Source organism: Anomaloglossus baeobatrachus, chromosome 7 (genome assembly GCF_048569485.1).
Source record: "Anomaloglossus baeobatrachus isolate aAnoBae1 chromosome 7, aAnoBae1.hap1, whole genome shotgun sequence".
Taxonomy (NCBI): Eukaryota; Metazoa; Chordata; class Amphibia; order Anura; family Aromobatidae; genus Anomaloglossus; species Anomaloglossus baeobatrachus.
In genome coordinates this window covers 275,030,896-275,054,708 of record NC_134359.1, presented here as the reverse complement: position 1 = coordinate 275,054,708, position 23,813 = coordinate 275,030,896, and the positions used below count along the sequence as shown (strand labels likewise).

At 44.9% G+C, this 23,813-nt stretch overlaps 1 protein-coding gene across 1 annotated transcript in view; it reads left to right on the top strand.

Moving 5' to 3' along the window:
- LOC142246725 (uncharacterized) overlaps window positions 1-22,422 on the top strand; it is a 329,582-nt gene extending 307,160 nt beyond the window's left edge. The window contains exon 13 of the mRNA XM_075319778.1: window positions 20,354-22,422. Coding sequence (XP_075175893.1) covers window positions 20,354-21,798 — 1,445 coding nt within the window. The 3' untranslated portion in view covers window positions 21,799-22,422. The remainder of the gene's footprint in view (window positions 1-20,353) is intronic.
- Window positions 22,423-23,813: the final 1,391 nt, after the last annotated feature.

Sequence of the window (23,813 nt, the reverse complement as noted above, 5' to 3'; positions counted from 1 at the left end):
ACCGGACCCTGGTCCAGTGACGCCTGCTTCTACCACTAGATGCCGCTGTACTGACTCTGAGGGCAGCACTGGTGATAGAGGAGGTGGTGATGTTGGCAGCGATTGGTGGCTCAGTGCCCACATGAGATTCTAGTAAAAGCGTCCATCTAAAACATTCCACGAGAGTTTTCTTTCTGTCTGTGACTTACATTTATTATTTTGGATCTTTATAGCAAAACGGGGATCACCGCCGTGCTAGACACCAATGACATTTAGTAGTTATTGTTCCAAGTCATTTATTCAAAGAGCATATACAGGTCTACGCGTTTCAGGGGTCTCTGCCCCTTCCTCAGGACAGTATATTAATGACACAGAAGATCTGATATTAGAAGATGCCCTTTGAATAAATGACTTGTAACAATAACTACTAAGTGTCATTTGTGACAAGTGCGGCGGTGATCCCCGTTTTCCTATGAAGATCCATTTCCACTATTGCGAGTCCGCAGCTGTCTCCACCAGCGATTATGCGTCATTAGGTGTTGTGACTTTCACAACATCTATAGGTGAGTGCACTTTGTAATTTTTCATAATTGTTTTTATTGGTTAAGACCCTATGCGCCTGTCTCTCCTCCACAGTCTTTGAAATCGCACATTTATTATTTTCACAGTTTTGAAATCCAGGCAAATATCCGAGGAAGAGTCATCTTGAAACCATAATGGAGAAAGGAGAAAGCGATGTGTGGGGAGATAAGCGGTGCAAAGAGGAGGATCCTACAGGTAATCGCCATGGCGAGGAGTAATGACTTGTGATGGGCAGACCCGGGATTGGCAGATGCAACCAGGTCTATAGGGACCTGAATCAGGCGCTTTAAAATAGTGTAGAACTTTAAAGAATATGTGACCCACCCCTAAAGTATAAAGCCAAAATTGTTAATTAGGGGAAACCCAAAAGTTACCACAGGACCACAATATAAATGCAAAAGTGAAAAAATATTTTATTGAAATAATTTACAAAGGAAGGTGAAGCAGTAAAACAAGGAAGAGTGGCTAAGATGGAAAATGCCACACAAGGGGAACAGAGTAAAATACACTCCAACCAACCTCCGTAGTGACACCCAGTAAAGGGTTAATTACATATAGTAGTGCAAATTACAGCAGCATATAAATAACCAGAAAAATTGAAAACTGGTCAGCGACTCACAGGTTAAACTGTTTGATTGTTACAAGTGAAAAGGTTTTGGTACCGTGTTAGCCAGTTGAAAAATTATTGAATGTTCTCAGTGAGAGGAACAAAATTATAATCTTGTGATACCTTTTAATGGCTAACTAAAATAAAATAAAGTGATGTTACAAAGCAAGCTTTCGAGACATCTCAGGTCCTTTCATCAGGTATGGTATGACAAAATATCTGAAGAAACACAAATATATGCACAAACAGAGCAGAGGGATGGCATAATAAAAGACATTTTAAATAAACACTGAGCTTAGAAAGTGAATCCTTAAATCCTCAACACTTAAATAGTGTTGTGAGAGTTTTATTGTCCCAATATCCATGTAGGATCAGAGGTCTGGTGAGTCTCTGGAATAGATTCCTCATATTTTGTAATGGGCCATAAATCCTCCTGACAGGTTGAGTCCTGTGTCCACAGAGTTAAACAGTTAAACATTTTAATGAATTTGTATTCCCAGACCCTGCAATAGCTCTGTGATCTGAAGTTGCCTTTTAATATGACAACTTTCATATGTTTTATGTTGTGTCCTGAAGCACAGAAATGTTTGGCCACAGGTAAATGGATTTTTTTTTTGTCTGTAATTGTGTGGCGGTAAGATCTCATCCTTGCTCTCAGTCTCTATCCTGTTTCTCCAACATAGAGGCCCCCAATAGGACATATAGTGCACAGGATTAAGTACACCACGTTGGAAGAGGAACATGTGAATGTCCCAGGAATTTTATAGTCCTTCTGTGTGTTAGGGATCTGTATCCGGTCTTTGGTCTCTACATGAGTGCTGGTTTTGCAGCTCTTTACATTGCAAGGATAAGTTCCTCTTGGTGTCTCTGAGGGCATAGAGCTTCGGATCATGATGCTCCCTAAATTAGGAGGTTGCCTGTAGAACAGCAATGGAGGATCTTTGAATATTGTTTTAACTGGTTATCCTTGTGTAGAATGTGGTGAAGTTTCTTGGCTGTTCTCAGTACCTACCTCAAGCTGTGGGTTGTAGGTCACCACTCGACTATTTTCCTCTTTTTGTTTGTATTGAAACAGTTCACTTCTAGGGGTCCTTGTTGCTCTAATGATCTGATCATCTATGGAGGTGGGGTGGTAGCCTTGGTTTAGAAATGTCTTTTTAAGATGGGTTAAGAGTTCATCCCTGTCTGCAATGCTGGAACAGATACGACTATATCTGAGGGCCTGGCTGTAGACAATGGAGTTTTTAATGTGTTTGGGGTGAAAGCTGTTCAATCTGAGTTATGTGGGACGGTCAATAGGTTTCCGATACACCGATGTCTGGATTGAACCATTTTGAATTTTTATGGTTGTATCCAGGAAGTTGATTTCTGTTTTTGAGTGGTCCAATGTCAAGTTTATGGTTGGATGAAATGCATTCAATTTTTCATGGAATTTTAGAAGCTCTTGTTCAGATTCAGTCCAGATTATTAAGATGTCATCGATGAAACGGAAATAGGCCAATGGTTTGAGGTTGCAGGATGCTAAAAAGTCATTTTCCAGTTTAGCCATGAAAAGGTTGGCATACTGTGATACTGTGGTGCCATTTTGCTTCCCATAGCAGTTCCTGTGCGTTGTAAGTATAGCTCCTTGCCAAAAGAGAAAAAGTTGTGTCTGAGGATGAATTTGGTGAGTCTTAATACAGACTCAGGAGGGATCCCATTAGCTACAAGAAACATTTGGCAGGTGGTTAGTCCATCTTCATGTGGGATGTTAGAGTATATGGATTCCACATCCATGGTAGCTAAGATGGTACTCTCGGGTAGGGGGCCTATTGTAGATAGCTTTTTCAAAAGGTCAGTGGTGTCCTGTATATAGCTGGTTGTGTTTCTCAACAGTGGCTTAAGGACATTTTCTACCCACCCAGAGAGTTTTTCAGTGAGCGTTCCCACCCCTGAGATGATTGGGTTACCTGGTTTATGAATCTTGGGTAGCATTTAGAAAACTCCCATCCTTGGATGCTCAGGTATTAGGTCCAGGAGGTTTGTGAAATCTGTGCCCAGACATCTGATGACTCTTTTCAACTCCCTCATATTTTGGGGTTGGGTCATCATCCAGTCTGGTGTAGTACTGTATATCCGTCAGTTGTCTGTTTGCTTCTTTAATGTAGTCCATTGTATTCAGGAGAACTACGGCACCCTCTTTATCTGCTGGCCTAATGGTGATCTCCTTGTTTTTCTTCAGGCTGTGAATTGCCCTTCTCTCCTGCACACTGATATTAGATGTTTCTTCTGCTTTTTTGTCCAATATTGTTGAGTGTACCGAATATTTAAATGAGTCAATATGCTGGTCCAAAATGGTGTTGCGGCCAGGAGGAGGTGTCCAGTCAGGTTTTCTTGTTCTTTATTTTGATTTGTTTTTGGCTGTTTAGAAGCTTCAAGCTTTCTTTAGCATCAAAGAATTCCTTCAGTCTCAGTCTCCTAAAGTATTGTTCCATGTCTGTTATGATACGATGTTCAACAACTACCATAAGCAGTTTACCCGAGCCGTAGGGCCCTAATGCTGACTGCAGTCCTGAACCTGACGCCAACTAGAAGTAGCTGAGCAACACGCCTAACGCTCCCTATGTACCTCAAACCCAGCCGGAGAAACCTAAAGGCAGAAAGTGGAAAAGCTATCTTGCCTTAGAGCAAATTTTCCCCAAGAGATAGGAGGACCACCACATATAATAACGGTTAGCAAGATGAAAGGACGCACACAGTCAGAACTAGATTGAACAAAGTGAGGCCATATGCTAATTTCTAGGATACAAAAAGGACAGGATAGTAAACTCTACAGTCCGCATAAAAATCCTAATATCCTACACTGAGTATGCAAAAAGGTGTGAGTAACCTAGTACTCATATATACGTACTCCGTACAATGCTCGGGTAACCCTGCAGAAAAAATGACTAACAAAGCCCTGCAACTAAGATCTCCAACATGGATTACCAGGGAGAAAATTCCCCCTTTTTGAAGGTAAAAACAATTCTAGGTAAACACAAATACCTTCAGAAATAATATGCAAACGCACGAATCACATAGCATACAAAATGTATGAAACAAAACTTATGGACTTAGCTTCAGGCCAGAGTAGTTCTGCTCTCCTGCCTTCCACTATCAGATGACTGGCAACAGCATGAGGTCCAAACACCCCTATATCCAAATCAAGCCAGCACTGAAAATCAGCTGTGCAACCATCCAGTCACAGACCTCAAAGCACCAACACCGGCGACCACCGGGGGGAGCCCAAGAGCGGAACCCATCCAGACAGCATTTACAACACATGTCACTACAAAGCTCTGTTTTGTCTAGAGATTTTGTAGGACAAAATGTGAGACCTCTGGAAAGCACACTGAGTTCTAGATTAGTGGGTTTGTGGGATGACAAATTAATAACACAGCTGACGGTACCTGTGTCCCTCTGGCAGTTTTGCTCCATGCTGCTGTGTTTAGGAGGAACTTGGCTGGTGCTTGAGAAAAATCCTGCTTTCAGCCAAAGTCTGTAGAGTTTCTATTTCTTGTTGGCTATTAGGTATGACTGCAGTGCTGTATAAAAATTCGGCAGCCAGCTATATACATGACACCACTGACCTTTTGAAAAAGCTAGCTACAATAGGTCCCCTACCTGAGAGTACCATCTTAGCTACCATGGATGTGGAATCCTGATACTCTAACATCCCACATGAAGATGGACTAACCGCCTGCCAAATGTTTCTTGTAGCTAATGGGATCCCTCCTGAGTCTGTATTAAGACTCACCAAATTCATCCTCAGACACAACGTTTTCTCTTTTGGCGAGGAGCTATACTTACAACGCACAGGAACTGCTATGGGAAGCAAAATGGCACCACAGTATCACAGTATGCCAACCTTTTCATGGCTAAACTGGAAAATTACTTTTTGCATCCTGCAACCTCAAATCATTGGCCTATTTCCGTTTCATCAATGACATCTTAATAATCTGGACCGAGTCTGAACAAAAGCTTCTAAAATTCCATGAAAAATTCAATGCATTTCATCCAACCACAAACTTGACATTGGAACACTCAAAAACAGAAATCAACTTCCTGGATACAACCATAAAAATTCAAAATGGTTCAATCCAGACATCGGTGTATCGGAAACCTATTGACCGTCCCACATAACTCAGATAGAACAGCTTTCACCCCAAACACATTAAAAAGTCCATTGTCTACAGCCAGGCCCTCAGATATGGTTGTATCTGTTCCAGCATTGCAGACAGGGATGAACTCTTAACCCATCTTAAAAAGACATTTCTAAACCAAGGCTACCACCCCACCTCCAAAGATGATCAGATCATTAGAGCAACAAGGACCCCTAGAAGTGAACTGCTTCAATACAAACAAAAAGAGGAAAATAGTCGAGTTTCTCTGGTGGTAACCTACAACCCACAGGTTGAGGTACTGAGTAGAACGGCCAAGAAACTTCACCACATTCTACACAAGGATAACCGGTTAAAAACAATATTCAAAGATCCATCATTGCTGTTCTACAGGCAACCTCCTAATTTAAGGAGCATCATGATCCGAAGCTCTATGCCCTCAGACACACCAAGAGGAACTTATCCTTGCAATGTAAAGAGCTGAAAAACCTGCACTCATGTAGAGATCAAAGACCGGATGCAGATCTCTAACACACAGAAGGACTATAAAATTCTTGGGACATTCACATGATCCTCTTCCAACCTGGTGTACCTTATCCTGTGCACTATATGTCCTATTGGGGGCCCCTATGTTGGAGAAACAGGACAGAGACTGAGAGCAAGGATGAGATCTCACCGCCACACAATTACAGCCAAAAAAATCCATTTACCTGTGGCCAAACATTTCTGTGCTTCAGGACACAACATAAACCATCTGAAGTTGTCTTTTAATATGACAACTTTCATATCACAGAGCCATCACAGGGTCTGGGAATACAAATTCATTAAAATGTTTAACTCTGTGGACACAGGACTTAACCTGTCAGGAGGATTTATGGCCCATTACAAAATCTGAGTAATCTATTCCTGAGACTCACCAGACCTCTGATCCTACATGGATATTGGGACAATAAAACTCTCACAACACTAATCAAAGCTAATTAAGGATTCACTTTCTAAGCTCAGTGTTTATTTAAAATGTCTTTTATTATGCCATCCCTCTGCTCTGTTTGTGCATATATTTGTGTTTCTTCAGATATTTTGTCATACCAAGCCTGATGAAGGGACCTGAGATGTCTCGAAAGCTTGCTTTGTAACATCACTTTATTTTATTTTAGTTAGCCATTAAAAGGTATCACAAGATTATAATTTTGTTCCTCACTGACAACATTCAATACTGTTTGATTGCACACACTATAGACATTCCACATAGCTATTCACTCATTAAGTGTGTACAGCAGCAGTTAAGCTGGTTAGTAACTGCTGTGATGCTGCGTACGCCTCATAAGCAGACACTAACACAAACAGACCCCCATAAAACAACACTATTTCAGTGCCAGTCAGCATGCAAAAATAAGGGGGATATATACATATATTCATATATATTACAGTACAGAACAAAAGTTTGGACACACCTCATTCAAAGAGTTTTCTTTATTTTCAGGACTCTGAAAATTGTAGATTCACATTGAAGGCATCAAAACTATGAATTAAAAAGTGTGAAACAACTGAAAATATGTCTTATATTCTAGGTTCTTCAAAGTAGCCACCTTTTGTTTTCATTACTACTTTGCACACTCTTGGCATTCTCTTGATGAGCTTCAAGAGGTAGTCACCAGAAATGGTTTTCCAATAGTCTTGAAGGAGTTCCCAGAGATGCTTAGCACTTGTTGGCCCTTTTGCCTTCACTCTGCGGTCCAGCTCACCCCAAACCATATTGATTGGGATCAGGTCTGGTGACTGTGGAGGCCAGGTCATCTGGCGTAGCACCCCATCACTCTCCTTCTTGGTCAAATAGCCCTTACACAGCCTGGAGGTGTGTTTGGGGTCATTGTTCTGTTGAAAAATAAATGATAGTCCAACTAAACGCAAACCGGATGGAATAGCACGCCGCTTCAAGATGCTGTGGTAGCCATGCTGGTTCTGTATGCCTTCAATTTTGAATAAATTCCCAACAGTGTCACCAGCAAAGCACCCCCACACCATCACACCTCCTCCTCCATGCTTCACGGTGGGATCCAGCCATGTAGAGTCCATCCGTTCACCTTTTCTACAAAGACACGGTGGTTGGATCCAAAGATCTCAAATTTGGACTCATCAGACCAAAGCACAGATTTCCACTGGTCTAATGTCCATTCCTTGTGTTCTTTAGCCCACACAAGTCTCTTCTGCTTGTTTCCTGTCCTTAGCAGTGGTTTCCTAGCAGCTATTTTACCATGAAGGCCTGCTGCACAAAGTCTCCTCTTAACAGTTGTTTTAGAGATGAGAAGGTGTGTCCAAACTTTTGATCTGTACTGTGTGTAATATATATAATTTATTTATAAATATACAGACCATTAAAACCCACATTACCTTGAGTCATGCTGTTAGCACACAAAGACTTGGGGCACAGGGAGGCCGGACGCACCTCGACGTATTTTTCACCTGAACGGCTTTGTCAGGAGGCGTGGCTATATGGGGAGGGAAGGGTTTTAATACCCCTTTTCACAAAGTCCCAAATAGAACAAATCAACACGCTCAGCGCCATGTTGTCCTGCTCCCCCACATAATGCGCCGGTGGCCCACCGAGGATGATGGGAAGGAGGACATATGTCATCCCCCCCCCATCACCACGGCAACGCTCAACTACCACAGTGCGAGGTAGTCCGGGACAGCACATGCGTATGTGTCCATGGGAATGTATAGAGGAAAGAGTAGAGCAGGTCAAGTGCGCCCAGTGTCACGCCATCCTGCCCTCCCCCTCCGCACGATGCGGCGGCAGCCCACCGAGGAAAAAGGGGGAGTTATATGATACGATGTTCAACAACTACCATGGAGCTGTTTACCCGAGCCGTAGGGCCCTAATGCTGACTTCAGCCCTGAACCTAACAACAACTAGAAGCAGCCGGGCAGTACGCCTAACGCTCCCTATGTACTTAAAACTCAGCTGGAGAACTACATAAACCTAAAAGCAGAAAGTGGAAAAGCTATCTTGACTCAGAGCAGATTTTCCCAAAGGAGATTGGAAGACCACCACATATAATAACGGTTAGCAAGATGAAAGGGCGCACACAGTCAGAGCTAGATTGAGCAAAGTGAGGCCATATGCTAATTTCTAGGATACAAAAAGACAGGATAGTGAACTCTGGAGTCCGCATAAAAATCCTAATATCCTACATGGAGTATGCAAAAAGGTGTGAGTAACCTAGTACTCATATGTACGTACTCCGTACAATGCTCGGTAACACTGCAGAAAAAATGACTAACAAGAAACCCTGTAACTAAGATCTCCAACATGGATTACCAGGGAGAAAATTCCCCCTTTCTGAAGGTACAAACAATTCTAGGTAAACACAAATACCTTCAGAAATAATATGCAAACGCACGAATCACAAAGCATACAAAATGTATGAAACAAAACTATAGACTTATCTTAGTGGAAGGCAGGAGAGCAGAACCACTCTGGCCTGAAGCTATCAGACGACTGGCAACAGCATGAGGTCCAAACACCCCTATATCCAAATCAAGCCAGCACTAAAAATCAGGTGTGCAACAATCCAGTCACAGACCTCAATGCACCAACACCGGCGACCACCGGGGGGAGCCCAAGAGCGGAACCCATCCAGACAGCATTCACAACATTTCTCATTTTACTCGGCTGTACATGACTGCTACTCCAGGTTAGACCTCTTTTTCCTTAAACATGGGGATCTACATTCTCTGGTGGCTTCCTCAATCGAGTGCATATCATTCTCTGATCACGCCCTGATCATAATAACTCTATCCCTCGGTTGCCCCATTGGGAGGCAGAGTCAGTGGACCCTGAACACTTCGCTACTCGATGAACCAGTGACAATGCAGGAAATAAGGGAGGCCTTGAGGGAATATTTCAGCTGTAGTGGGGGGGAGAGGTGTCCCCGGGCATAGTCTGGGAGGCGCACAAATGTGTTGTGAGGGGACTGTTCATCAAACATGGGGCTCGTCTGAAGAGAGAACGGGAAGCTAAGGTTACATCTATTCTGGCAGACATTAGAGAGCTGGAGGCAATACACAAGGGGTCTCTGGGAGGGGACGTGGGGGCCACTTTGGTCAAGAAGAGGGAGGAGCTGCGGTCCCTGCTATATTATAAGGCTAGGGGAACATTGGCTAAGTGTAGACGGCATTTCTACGAATTTGGCAATAAGAGTGGCAGGACCCTGGCTAGAGCTCTGAGGACACAGAGAGCGAGAGGATACGTCTCTAAGGTGCACACCTCGGGAGACAGGTGGGCTACTTTGCCGAAAGACATTGCCTCCGCTTTTAAAGATTTCTATTCCACCCTCTATGCAATTGATGAGGGGCGGTCTGAGAGGGCCAGGACGGAATTGCGTAGCCGTATACGGAGGTACATAGCGGACTCCGGCTTGGGACATCTCAAGCCGGAGGCCGTGGCCGACCTGGAAAGGCCCATATCGGAGGAGGAATACCGGTCTGCAATTAAAAAATCCCCCACAGGTAAGGCCCCTGGCCCGGATGGTTTCCCTCTGCTCTATTACAAAAAACTGGATTCCATTTTGACTTCCCCATTTCTCTCAGCATTCAACCGTGTTCCACATTCTGTAGCTGCCCCCTTGCCAAGGGATACCCTAGCTGCTAATATAGTAGTCATCCCTAAAGAGGGCAAAGACCCTACTTCGTGCTCTAGTTACCGACCCATTTCCCTCCTCAACACAGATTTGAAGCTCTTCACTAGGATTCTTTCGGATAGGCTATCTCCATTGCTGGGGGAGATTGTTCACCCGGACCAGGCTGGGTTCATGACGGGTAGGGAAGCAAGGGACAACACGACTAAGGCTTTGAACTTAATACACAAGGCAAAATCCGATGGGCTGCCTTTGATGCTTCTGTCGACCGACGCAGAAAAAGCGTTTGACAGAGTGAACTGGATTTTTATGGAGGAGGTTTTGCGGGCGGTGGGGTTGGGGAGCATGATGCTTGCTTGGATTTGTTCCTTGTACAGCAGCCCTTCGGCAGCAGTCAGAGTGAACGGTCTCCTTTCAGAGAGATTCCCCATTCGTAATGGAACAAGACAGGGTTGCCCTCTTTCGCCCCTGATTTTTATTTTGACTTTGGAACCCCTGCTCAGTCGGATTAGAGGCAACATTAACATATCGGGCCCTAACGTCTCAGGTACTACTTATAAAATTGCGGCTTATGCGGACGACTTGCTTTTCTTCATTACCGATCCTCGGGTTTCCCTCCCTAATCTTCTGAGAGAGTTGGAAACATACTCCTCTCTATCCAACTTTAGAATTAATATGTCAAAATCGGAGGCCCTAAATATATCTCTCCCCCTTGAGCAAGTCACATCGTTACAATCCGCATTCGAGTTTAGGTGGGCTAGCCAGTCTTTGAAATATTTGGGCGTTCAGTTGTCTGCGGACGCTGGCCAAATCTATAAGTTGAATTATCTCCCGCTTCTGCAATCTATTAGAAAAGATTGCGCTAACTGGGGGAAGGGTTACTTCACATGGTTTGGGAGATGTTCAATATTGAAGATGAATATCCTGCCACGTCTATTATACCTCTTTCAATCCCTGCCGATTAGGATTCCTAACTCTTTCTTCAAGGAACTGGCCTCTCTACATATTAAATTTATCTGGGCCAACAAACCTGCGAGACTTTCCCGGTCCCTCTTGTGCAGACCTAAGAGTAGGGGAGGCCTGGGTATCCCAGACCTTAAAAAGTACTATTTGGCCACGCATATGGTTAGGGTAGTGGATTGGTGCCGCCATTCCAGAACAAAGCCGTGGGTGGCCCTAGAACAGAGTTTCTCGGAAATACACCTCCCGGCCACCCCCTGGCTTTTGAACCTCTCCCTGCCTGCCCTGAGATCCCATCCCACCATTGGCGCCACTCTGGAATGCTGTTCGAGAGGGGAGGTCAGACGTCTCCTCTTGCCAGTGCCTTCCCCTATGTCACCCATACTAGGTGATCCGGAATTCCGTCCTGGTCTTTCGGACCCGGTCTTTAGAAATTGGGTTCAGGGGGGCAAATTCAGAGCTTGCCATCTGGGTAGAGAGGGGGAATGGCCTTCACTAGCGGATATCCGGGGCCTCTTGCACTCGGGTCCCCTGGGGGAATGGAGGGCTATGCAGTTGAGGCACTTCATGCACTCCCTCCCTCATTTCAGTCGGTATGCCGGACCTCCTACGGGATTCGAGAAGTTGTGCCTAGGAGAGGGAGTCCTTCGACACTCACTATCCCTGGTATACAATATGTTAACAGATCCGGGAGATTTGCCCCCCCCGGCCTACCTACTGCAGTGGGAGAGGGACCTGGGGATCAGTTTATCCGACTCACAAAGAAACAACATCCTCCAGTTGACACATAGAACTTCGATCAGTTCCAGACTGTTGGAAGCTAATTACAAACTGTTGGCTAGGTGGTACAGGGTCCCGACCAGACTCCATAGAATGTTTCCCTCAGCTGACCCTGCTTGTTGGAGATGCGGTCTGGGGGAGGGTGATTTTGTGCACATTTTTTGGTCTTGTCCTTCTCTGCAGCGGTTTTGGTCAGAGGTGGGGGAGGTAATCAGACGGGTGACCAGCACATCTGAGACACTGGGTCCGGAGCTATTTATCCTTCAGCTATCCGAACTCCTGGTCTCTAAATATAGGAGATCGTTGCTTAGATTCCTGGTCATGTCTGCCAGGTCTTGCATTCCGCTTGGCTGGTAGTCTACTACCCCCCCCACGCTGACACAGTGGGTTTCTCGGATTAACGATCTGATGCATATGGAGGATTTGACATCCTCTATTAACGACCGTCAGGAAGACTTTTATAGGACATGGTTTCCATGGTTGGAGTTCACCTACTCGGCAGAGTACGCGGATTTGTTCTCTGTTCCTCAGGAGTCGTGATCCTCCCTCCTTCCCCCCCCTTTTTTTTTTTTTTCTCTCTCTCTTCCTCTTCCCCCCTCCCTCCCTTCCCTTTTTCCTACACCACTCTCTGGCCCCCCCTCCTGCTTTCTCCTCCCTCCCCTTTCTTTTCATCTCTCTCTCTCTATAGACCTTCAACCTTCTTTAGGCTTTGATCTCTTTTTCTTTGCTCTTCTCCCTACTATCATTAAGCTGGGTCGGCTTATAAAAAGTGTAAACTGGGCCAGACTCGAGTAGTAGTGGGGATGGGAACTGTAGATGTGTGCTGACTGTTTGTATATACATTATGTCATTGCTGTAATAATACCTGCGTCCCCGCGGGGAGCAGGGGATGTTTTGTCTAGTTACGAGTTTGGCTTTAAAATAAAGAATTTAAAAAAAAAAACAAAAAAAAAAAAAAGCATTTTATTTGTTCCTATAGCAACCACTGACAGTTTCTATTAATAGCCTGTAGCTCCCACCTCCATTCAGTTTAATGGAGGCAGGATTGCGTAGAGTAACTGTAAAGCGCGGGGTTAAATTTTCCCGTCAAAACATAGTCTATGACGTTCCCTGGGTCACGTGGAGTGTCTGTGCAAAATTTCGTGATTGTAAATGCGATGGTGCAAATTCCTTTAGCGGACATACATACATACATACATACATACATACATACATACATACATACATACACTCAGCTTTAGACCCGTTTCACACGTCAGTGAAAAACACTGATGTTCTTCACTGGCGTGTAAAACACGCACATGTCCCTCCGTGTTCCGTGATTCACGGCACACATGGGTTGTCCATGTGCAATCCGTGATCCGTGATTGCACATGGACATTACTCACCTGCCTTCATTACTGCTGTCCACGGCGCTGAAGTCTCCTGCTCTGCAGCGTCCGCCCTCCGCTCTCAGCACCTACTTCCTGGTCTGCAGTTCCTGCCCTCATGAATATTCATGAGCCAGGCAGGAGCTGCCGAGAACGGAGCAGGCAGAGCGAATCACAGGCAAGGTAAGTTGAAAATATTTAATATGTCCGTGATTTTATGGTGCGTGTTTCACTGATCACACACGGATCACACCATAGTGTGATCCGTGGGTTATCAGTGATGCCATAAAAAAAACTGACAGGTCTCCGTGCAGAATCACGGCCACGGGTGCACGCTGCATGGAGACAAGTTCAGTGAAAAATCACTGATGTGTGAGCAGACCCATTGATTATAATGGGTCTGCGTATGTCAGTGATTCTGGTACATTTTTAAAAAAAGCACAAACGTACCAGAATCACTGACCTGTGAAAGAGGCCTTATATATTAGATTTACTGGGTGTCACTAGGGAGGTTGGTTGCAGTGTATTTTCCTCTTTTTCCCTTGTGTGGCATTTTCCATCTCGGCCACTCTTCCTTGTTTTACTGCTTCACCTTCCTTTATAAATGATTTCAATAAAATATTTCTTCACTTTTTCATTTTTATTGTGGTCCTGTGGAAATTTTTTGGGTTTTTCCCTAATTAACAATTTTGGCATTATACTTTAGGGGTCACCTATTCTTTTAGGTTCTATGTCTATCCTCTTGGACCAGACCATTCCTTTTAGGAATAATTTCTAGGTTTTGCTTTAAAATGGTGGTATAAGGGATAGGGGAATTAGAGCAAGCGCATTATACTTACCGGTCTCACACACAGCTATAACGCTACTTCCAGGGCCACTCATTATCCTTCATACATATGCACTGCTGCCCTCGCCCATAGGCAATGCCGGTGTCTGTGATTAGTTACAGTCATACTGCGCCCCCACCCTGTGTGTCCGACTGCTTTCAATCACAGACGCTGTATGAGTTCCTAGATTGGTGTAAAAATAAATAAAATTGGCTTAGGGTCCACCATATTCAGATACTTAGCACAGGTAAAGCAGATGGCTACAGGCTGCAGCATCCAGCCGTGTGCTTATCTTGGCTGTGTAACAAAATAAGAAGGACCGCATGCAGCTTTTTTTATACAAATAACTTAAATAAATAATTTTTAAAAACCTGTATGTGGTCTCCTTCAATTTTGATACCCAGCCATGATGTAGCCGACAGCTGGGAGCTGGTATTCTCAGGCTGGACCCCCCCAGCCTAAAAATAGCAGCCTGCAGCCATCCAGGATTGTTTGCTTTATCATGACTGGGTTACAAAATTGGGATATGTATGTCTTATGTTGATACATAGCCTTTATCTGCGCTGGGTATCATAATATGGGGGACCCTACCTCAATTTTTTTTATTTATCTTTACACCAATCTAGACACACACAGCGTCTGTGATTGAAAGTAGTCAGACACGCTGTCACAACGGGAGGGGCGCGGTCTGACTGCAACTAATCGGAGACGCTGCAACTGCCGGTGGACAGGGAAAGCAGTGCATATGTATGAAGGCTGTTGAGTAGCCCCGGAGGTAGTATGAGCAGCCCCAGAAGCAGTGTTACAGACGGACATGAGACTGGTCAGTATAAGGCTCCTGCTTTTCCCTTTGTTTTGTGTGTTTCAGTTTTTGTTGCCATAAATTCCCTCATTCAGCTAAAATATGGATTATATATGGCTGACAATGTGATTAGCGGTATGTGTGAGAACCCTGGCTGTGCTGTATGTCGCAGTAGTATTTTTTTTATTTTTTTTTAACTTCGTTTTATTAACAAAATAGTCAAGTCAGACATGGTACACCACGGATTGTACATAGCAAAAAACAAATTATAAAGTACCAATCAAGCATCAAAGCTAATCTCAACCATATCTGGTGCAACGTTATCGTCTATCTACTTTAACATTGGAACAATCAAAGTATCTCTGTGATAGACATGCAGGCAGCTTATTCAGAATTAGTCTGAGATAACTATAACTAAAGATCACAGAAATAACACAACAGACAAAAATAAAGTATAACCATACTATCACTATTTGCCGCTGGAGGATGTCACACCTTCAAATAGCAAAAAGAATCATTAGCTACATTAACCTCTCTCTCAAGTTTCTGTGAGTGTGCTGGGAGAGGAATTCCATAGATCCCAGATTTTACCCCACAGGGGCGTACTAACATATTCAATGCGTCACCAGCATTCCCGGTCAACGCTCTTCTGAATGCCAGGCACTTGCAGTCATGCGCATTAGACCTCTCTGAAGCTGGGACACATACACCCGGCTTCATACTTCACTTGACCGGACGTGCCTGGCATTCAGAAATGCGGTTGCAGCAAACACAGGTACGCGCGTCACCACTGGTGATGCTGAATTGAATAGCATGTTAGTATGCCCCTGTGGGCCCTGGTGGGCATACTTACATGCTAAAAAGGCGGACTACTCGGGGGATATAACGCCCATGGGACTAGTCCCCCATGGTCATTAGCATAAGATAAAGATCTTTAGAAATACTTTTTCTAAAGATCTCTTTATCTATGCTACTGTATACAAGGACAGTTAGGGTACCTTCACACTTAGCGATGCAGCAGCGATCCGACCAGCGATCTGACCTGGTCAGGATCGCTGCTGCATCGCTACATGGTCGCTGGTGAGCTGTCAAACAGGCAGATCTCACCAGCGACCAGTGAACAGCCCCCAGCCAGCAGCGACGTGCAAGCGACGCTGCGCTTGCACGGAGCCGCCGTCTGGAAGCTGCGGAGACTGGTAACTAAGGTAAACATCGGGTATGGTTACCCGATGTTTACATTAGTTACCAGTGTGAGCAGGGAGCAGGGAGCCGCGCACACTGAGCGCTGGCTCCTTGCTCTCCTAGCTACAGTACACATCGGGTTAATTAACCCGATGTGTAATGCAGCTACATGTGCAGAGAGCAGGGAGCCGCGCACACTGAGCGCTGGCTCCTTGCTCTCCTAGCTGCTGTACACATCGGGTTAATTAACCCGATGTGTACAGCAGCTACATGTGCAGAGAGCCGGAGCCGGCAGCACAGGCAGCGTGAGAGCTGCAGAGGCTCGTAACTAAGGTAAATATCGGGTAACCACCTTGGTTACCCGATGTTTATCTTGGATACAGCTTACCTCAGCTGTCAGATGCCGGCTCCTGCTCCCTGCTCGCTTCATTTGTCGCTCTCTTGCTGTCACACACAGCGATCTGTGTGTCACAGCAGGAGAGCGGCTTTGAAGAAAACGAACCAGGGCTGTGTGTAACGAGCAGCGATCTCGCAGCAGGGGCCAGATCGCTGCTCAGTGTCACACACAGCGAGATCGCTAATGATGTCACTGCTGCGTCACAAAAAGCGTGACTCAGCAGCGATCTCGGCAGCGAGCTCGCTGTGTGTGAAGCACCCCTTAAGGTCCAGTCACACTAAACAACTTACCAGCGATCCCAACAACGATAGGGATCGCTGGTAAGTTGCTAGGAGGTTGCTGGTGAGATGTCACACTGCGACGCTCCAGCGATCCCACCAGCAACCTGACCTGGCAGGGATCGCTGGAGCGTCGCTACACGAGTTGCTGGTGAGCTCACCAGCAACCAGTGACCAGCCCCCAGCGCCGCGTGGAAGATGCTGCGCTTGGTAACTAAGGTAAATATCGGGTAACCAACCCGATATTTACCTTGGTTACCAGCGCACGCAGCTACACGTGCAGAGAGCAGGGAGCAGCGCACACCGCTTAGCGCTGGCTCCTTGCTCTCCTAGTTACAGCACACATCGGGTTAATTACCCGATGTGTGCTGCAGCTACATGTGCACAGAGCAGGGAGCAGCGCACACTGCTTAGCGCTGGTTCCCTGCTCTCCTAGCTACAGTACACATCGGGTTAATTACCCGATGTGTGCTGCAGCCACATGTGCAAGGAGCAGGAGCCGGCACTGACAGAGCGGCGGAGGCTGGTAACGAAGGTAAATATCGGGTAACCAAGGACAGGGCTTCTTGGTTACCCGATGTTTACCGTAGTTACCAGCCTCCGCAGAAGCCGGCTCCTGCTGCCTGCACGTTTAGTTGTTGCTGTCTCGCTGTCACACACAGCGATCTGTGCTTCACAGCGGGACAGCAACAACTAAAAAATGGCCCAGGACATTCAGCAACAACCAGCGACCTCACAGCAGGGGCCAGGTTGTTGCTGGATGTCACACTAAGCAACATCACTAGCAACATCGCTGCTACGTCACAAAAGTTGTTCGTTAGCAGCGATGTTGCTAGCGATGTTGCTTAGTGTGACAGGGCCTTTAGGCAGGAATTAGCAATATGCACCCAGAACTGCTCGTGGTTCTGGATGCATATTGCACCTGACAGGTTCCCTTTAACAGCTAACTCAATGAATGCCCTATTGGAATCCCATCCAAGGGATAATGAATGCGATTGCACTTTAGATGTTTAATCAAATGCGATTTTATTGTGAAAAAATATATAAAACATCCAAAAAAGTGGAAAACAGGGAGCCACCAGGAGGGACATCAACCTAAGTGCTGAAGTTGATGGTTCCACCTGCGTTCCAGTGTGCGCAATGCGGAAGTGATTTGAATGGAGGTGAGCAGTCAGAGCTCCATGCGCCATAGTCACCTGAGAAACGCACAGGTTCTTATTTAAAATGCATCGTTTTAATTGGTTACGGGTACTTTATATAGACTGCTTGACCCCACCCTGACATGCCTCTTTGAGAAAGCATTAGTGAAACGTACGTCAGAGGTGGAGGGGCACGCCAATGCTGTTGAATGTAATAAAGTAAATGCTGTTTTTCAATGCCATTGATTCTATTAACAGATAGTTTTTACAGGATTGGTAATATCGCCAATATGAGCTTTTGCATGTGTTATATGTGATGCCATGTCTGTGATATACCTGCATGTGATGTGGACAATGTGTCAAATTTTGGGTTACTATGGAGCCTTTTATATGAACACAGCCAGCTGGCCTTCACTTATATGCTAACGATATCGGACATATAGCCGCAGGTCAGTGCCATCTCCCTCACATGCGGTTATATTGTTTGACGGGTCGCATATACCTATGCGCATTCTATTTCCTTTGTATACTGCACCTTAATTGGCTCTGTGGGTGGTGTATACACTTGGTTATCCACGATACACAGACCCAGCTTTTAGGGGATGCGGCTATAAGGTTTAATTATTTGTAGTTTCACGAGCGCAATCTTCAATTGTTATATACATATTAAATTCTGTCTATAAATGGATACTGATAATTGACTTTATTAATAGTATATGTAATTATATATATATATATATATATATATATATATTATACGCATACATATATATACACATATATATATACACACACACAAATATTGTATAATTACAGTGTATTATAACAGTTGGCGGATTATTTATTATAATTATACATATTATCAGCTTCAGCACTTTGGTTTATGTCCCTCCTGGTGGCCCGTAACCAATTAAAACGATGCATTTTAAATAAGAACCTGTGCGTTGGTTTATGGTTTATAGCACTTTGGTTTATGTCCCTCCTGGTGGCTCCCTGCTTTCCACTTTTTTGGAAGTTTTGTATATTTTTTCACAAAAAATCGCATTTGATTAAACATCTATAGTGCAATCGCATTCATTGTCCCTTGGATGGGATTCCAATCGGGCATTTAGTGAGATAGGTTATGCACACACGATAATATAAACTAATTGTAAAGGACAAATTTGTTGATTAACTATCCCTTTAACAACTACCTGTTAGATCACTGCAGCATTTACATGAACCTTAACCCTTTCACTGCTAGAAGAAATTTTAATATTCTCCAACTCGGGGTAAACGACGAGCAGACACAGAAGGGGATCTGCGATCAACAACACACAGTGACCTTCTGATCCCAGATCCCCCCCTGAGATCACATCAGGCTGTGACACACTGATGACAGTCACAGCCAGGAGTAGATTATAAGGCGGGAAAGTGACGTGTTGCGTGATATAGGAAAGTATGCACCCCCGGGGGATCACTCCAGCACTGGTTCTGCATTGAGGATACAGTGCCGAAGCCATGGTACTGTATCCTCAATGCAGGACACCACAGCATATCCGTAGGATATTCCGCAGCATGTAAACAAAGTTGTGCTGTGGTTTTCTGCGAGCTCCTACAGAATGTTCTGCGGATATATCCGCAGGACACTCTTCCCGTGGGCACATAGCCTAAGAGCAGAAAATTCCCTGGGTTTATCCAGACTTATGTGTGCTGCAATGCCATTGCTTCCTAATACACGAACATATGGCTCCTCCACCCTGCACTGTGCAACTTGAAGTAGTCACCGAGGCGGTGGAAGGAGCTGTAACAGTCACTGCTCAGAGAGAGAGGTCTGATACAACCCTCTACTGTCCCTGAAGGCTCAAAGAGACCGGCTGCAGGGAGAATATAACTGATGATATAACAAGTTTGAGGCTCATTAACTTTCATTTTGATGTATACTGATGGTTTTTCTGTTCTCTTATGCATTTTATATTGCAGAACATTCTCTATTTACACAAAGGGATACGTTGCCAACAACGATAATTTTAACGCCGGTATAAAATATTCGATCAATGACAAATGTTTTATTGTTTGACATGTGATGTTTGCACTGAGCAGTGATCAGTAATCCACATTATTACAATTGATTTCCTAGCCAATCATCACATTTTAGACACTTAATAGAATATTACAGACAATTTCTACGACATTTTTTACTTTTACTTAAATTTGTAATTTTCATATTTAGATTACTATAATTTAAGTTTATTTTGTTTAAAAATCAAATACGTTTTCTTCTTGGCAGATGACTGTACCAGCACCTCCGAAGCACATCTGATACCTTCATATTTTAAAGCAGATGATTGTAGCATCACACAAGATACATATGAAGAGCAAGGACACATCTCAAATATACTCTCAGCAAATCATCAGAAAGAACTATCATCTGATCCTGTTAAAGAACTATCTCCTAATCTATCAAAGACTGTTAAGCAAAACAGTAGTGTCAGAAGTGTGAAAGATCAAAGAGCGCACACAAGGTTGAAGACAATTTTATGCTTAGAATGTGAGAAATGTTTTACAGATAAAAGGAGATTTGCTATTCATTGGAGAATTCACATAGGAGTGAAGCCATTTTCATGCTCAGAATGTGGGAAATGTTTTAGTTGCAAATATTCTCTTGTTAAACATGAGAGAATTCACACAGGGGAGAAGCCATTTTCTTGCTCAGAATGTGGGAAATGTTTTACAGATAGATCTTCTCTTCGTACACATGAGAGAATTCACAGAGGGGAGAAGCCATTTTCTTGCTCAGAATGTGGGAAATGTTTTCTGAAGAAAAGTAATCTTCTTACACATGAGAGAATTCACACGGGGGAGAAGCCATTTTCTTGCTCAGAATGTGGGAAATGTTTTACAGATAGATCTTCTCTTCTTACACATGAGAGAATTCACACAGGGGAGAAGCCATTTTCTTGCTCAGAATGTGGGAAATGTTTTACAGATAGATCTTCTCTTCTTACACATGAGAGAATTCACACAGGGGAGAAGCCATTTTCTTGCTCAGAATGTGGGAAATGTTTTACATTTAGATCTTCTCTTTTTACACATGAGAGAATTCACACAGGGGAGAAACCATTTTCTTGCTCAGAGTGTGGGAAATGTTTTCATCAGAAATCTCATCTTCTCACACATGAGAAAATTCACACAGGGGAGAAGCCATTTTCTTGCTCAGAATGTGGGAAATGTTTTTCAGATACATCTTCTCTTCTTACACATGAGAGAATTCACACAGGGGAGAAGCCATTTTCTTGCTCAGAATGTGGGAAATGTTTTACAGATAGATCTTCTCTTCGTACACATGAGAGAATTCACACAGGGGAGAAGCCATTTTCTTGCTCAGAATGTGGGAAATGTTTTACAGATAGATCTTCTCTTCTTACACATGAGAGAATTCACACAGGGGAGAAGCCATTTTCTTGCTCAGAATGTGGGAAATGTTTTACATTTAGATCTTCTCTTCGTACACATGAGAGAATTCACACAGGGGAGAAACCATTTTCTTGCTCAGAATGTGGGAAATGTTTTCATCAGAAATCTCATCTTCTCACACATGAGAAAATTCACACAGGGGAGAAGCCATTTTCTTGCTCAGAGTGTGGGAAATGTTTTCATCAGAAATCTCATCTTCTCACACATGAGAAAATTCACACAGGGGAGAAGCCATTTTCTTGCTCAGAATGTGGGAAATGTTTTAGACATAGATATTCTCTTTTTACACATGAGAGAATTCACACAGCGGAAAAACCATTTTCTTGCTCAGAGTGTGGGAAATGTTTTCATCAGAAATCTCATCTTCTCACACATGAGAAAATTCACACAGGGGAGAAGCGATTTTCTTGCTCAGAATGTGGGAAATGTTTTTCAGATACATCTTCTCTTCTTAGACATGAGAGAATTCACGCAGGGGAGAAGCCATTTTCTTGCTCAGAATGTGGGAAATGTTTTACAGATAGATCTTCTCTTCGTACACATGAGAGAATTCACACAGGGGAGAAGTCATTTTCATGTTCAGAATGTGGGAAATGTTTTGTTAGGCAATTACAACTTGTTAGACATAAAAGAACTCACACTGGGAAGACGCCATGTTAACTCCATGGTGACAACCTAATTCTTTTGTTATGTTTATACCAATAAAACAAATGACTATACTACATAAAAAGTTAATACATAACATTTACCTTCTGTCTACTATGTCAGCTTAAGGGTGCTTTTACACTGAGTTCCTCTCCCTGTTCAGTGGTCCTGTCGAGGCCTCTATCTGAACCCCTCCCACCCAACTCCCCTCCCAAAAAAAAAAAAAACGGAATTTGGATGTATGCGCTGATAGGGCCTCGGACAATAATGGTGCAGATGGAGTCTGTTGTGCTCCATTTTCGGGGGTTTATGCTTACTCGAGGTTGATACCCAGATGCAGTCTGCTACAGCTGGGTGTGCGCCTCCAATAGGCGTATGCGCCTGAAAATGGTGCGCGACAGAGTACACTGGGATTCCATTGGTACATACGTCCAAACCCTGTTTTGCGGGGGGTTCGAACGGATGCTCCAATGGGACCAATGAACGGGGAGAGGAACGCAGTGTAAAAGCGGCCTTATCCTTCAGATGTCCTTTTATTTTGCCAAAAGGGTTAAACATTTAACAGCAAGTTTGAGCTTTGATTATTTTAGGGCAATCTACACAACTTTTCTTCGGCGCTCCATTGGGAGACCCAGACGATTGGGAGACCCAGACGATTGGGTGTATAGCTACTGCCTCCGGAGGCCACACAAAGTATTACACTAAAAAGTGTAAGGCCCCTCCCCTTCTGCATATACACCCCCCGTGGGATCACGGGCTCCTCAGTTTTCAAGCTTTGTGCGAAGGAGGTCAGACATCCACGCATAGCTCCACTGTTTAGTCAGCAGCAGCTGCTGACTATGTCGGATGGAAGAAAAGAGGGCCCATACTAGGGCCCCCAGCATGCTCCCTTCTCACCCCACTCTTGTCGGCGGTGTTTGTTAAGGTTGAGGTACCCATTGCGGGTACGGAGGCTGAGGCCCACATGCTGATTCCTTCCCCATCCCCATGAGGGCTCTGGGTGAAGTGGGATCTTTCCGGCCTCCAGGCTCTGAGGCCGGGCTCCATCCACAGACCCGGAGATCCTGCTGGAAGGGAGCTGAGTATCGTCAGGGACAAGGCCCTGCAACGTTAAGGTACTCTGTGTCCCCGTACGGAACACACACAGACACACTCCAGCATTGCTGGGTGTGTTAGTGCGCCGGGGACTACAGCGGTGTGCGTTTGGGCTATACTCACTGCAGCTTTGCTGAGTGAGTTAATGTGGGGGAACTGCCGCGCCGGCCGCGGCTAGAGGCTGCGGCGCGGCTGAGACTTGTGGTGCGCCGGGGACTTCCGCGCTGACCGTGCTTTTACGACGGCAGCGCTTATAAATCGAGTCCCCGGCTTTTGCGGCCTAGTTTCGTTTCCTTCCCGCCCCAGGCCTGCCAGTCAGGGAAGGGGCGAGACGCTGTACGATAGCAGCGCCGAGGGCTGGAGTCTTATTTACATACTCCAGCCCTCTCACTGGGCACAGTGAGACGCTGGTTTCCCGCACTTTGTCTGGGGCACGCCCACGGCCCGCCCCTCTTCACTGGACGCCGGCAGCCATTCCTGCATGCAGTCTGGGCTGGAGAACGGACACAGGCCCTGGGAGACCCAGACAAGGGGGTTCTGGCGACCACACACCCGCTTTTAAGCGGGCGGTAAGCAGCACCTAGGTGCTGACCCCTTTAGTGCCACAGTGTTTTGTGTACTTTATGTTCGTACTCATATTTGCACTGTACGGTCGCTCTTGGCTATATACCCCTAGATTGCTCTGAGGAGACAACCGCTTGTCGTCCGCAAAAAGCAAGGGTGCCAAGGCACAGGCTTTATATGCTGCTTGTACCGCATGTGAGGCTGTTCTACCGGCAGGTTCCACTGACCCCCATTGTATGCAATGTTCGGTCCCTGTGGCACTTATGCAGCCGGAGTCTCTGCTAGTAGTGGCCCAGGGAGAGCCACCTGTTAATACTGCCCCGGTGACGGGGACAGAGTTTGCAGAAAATGTCTGTGACTATGACTAAAAT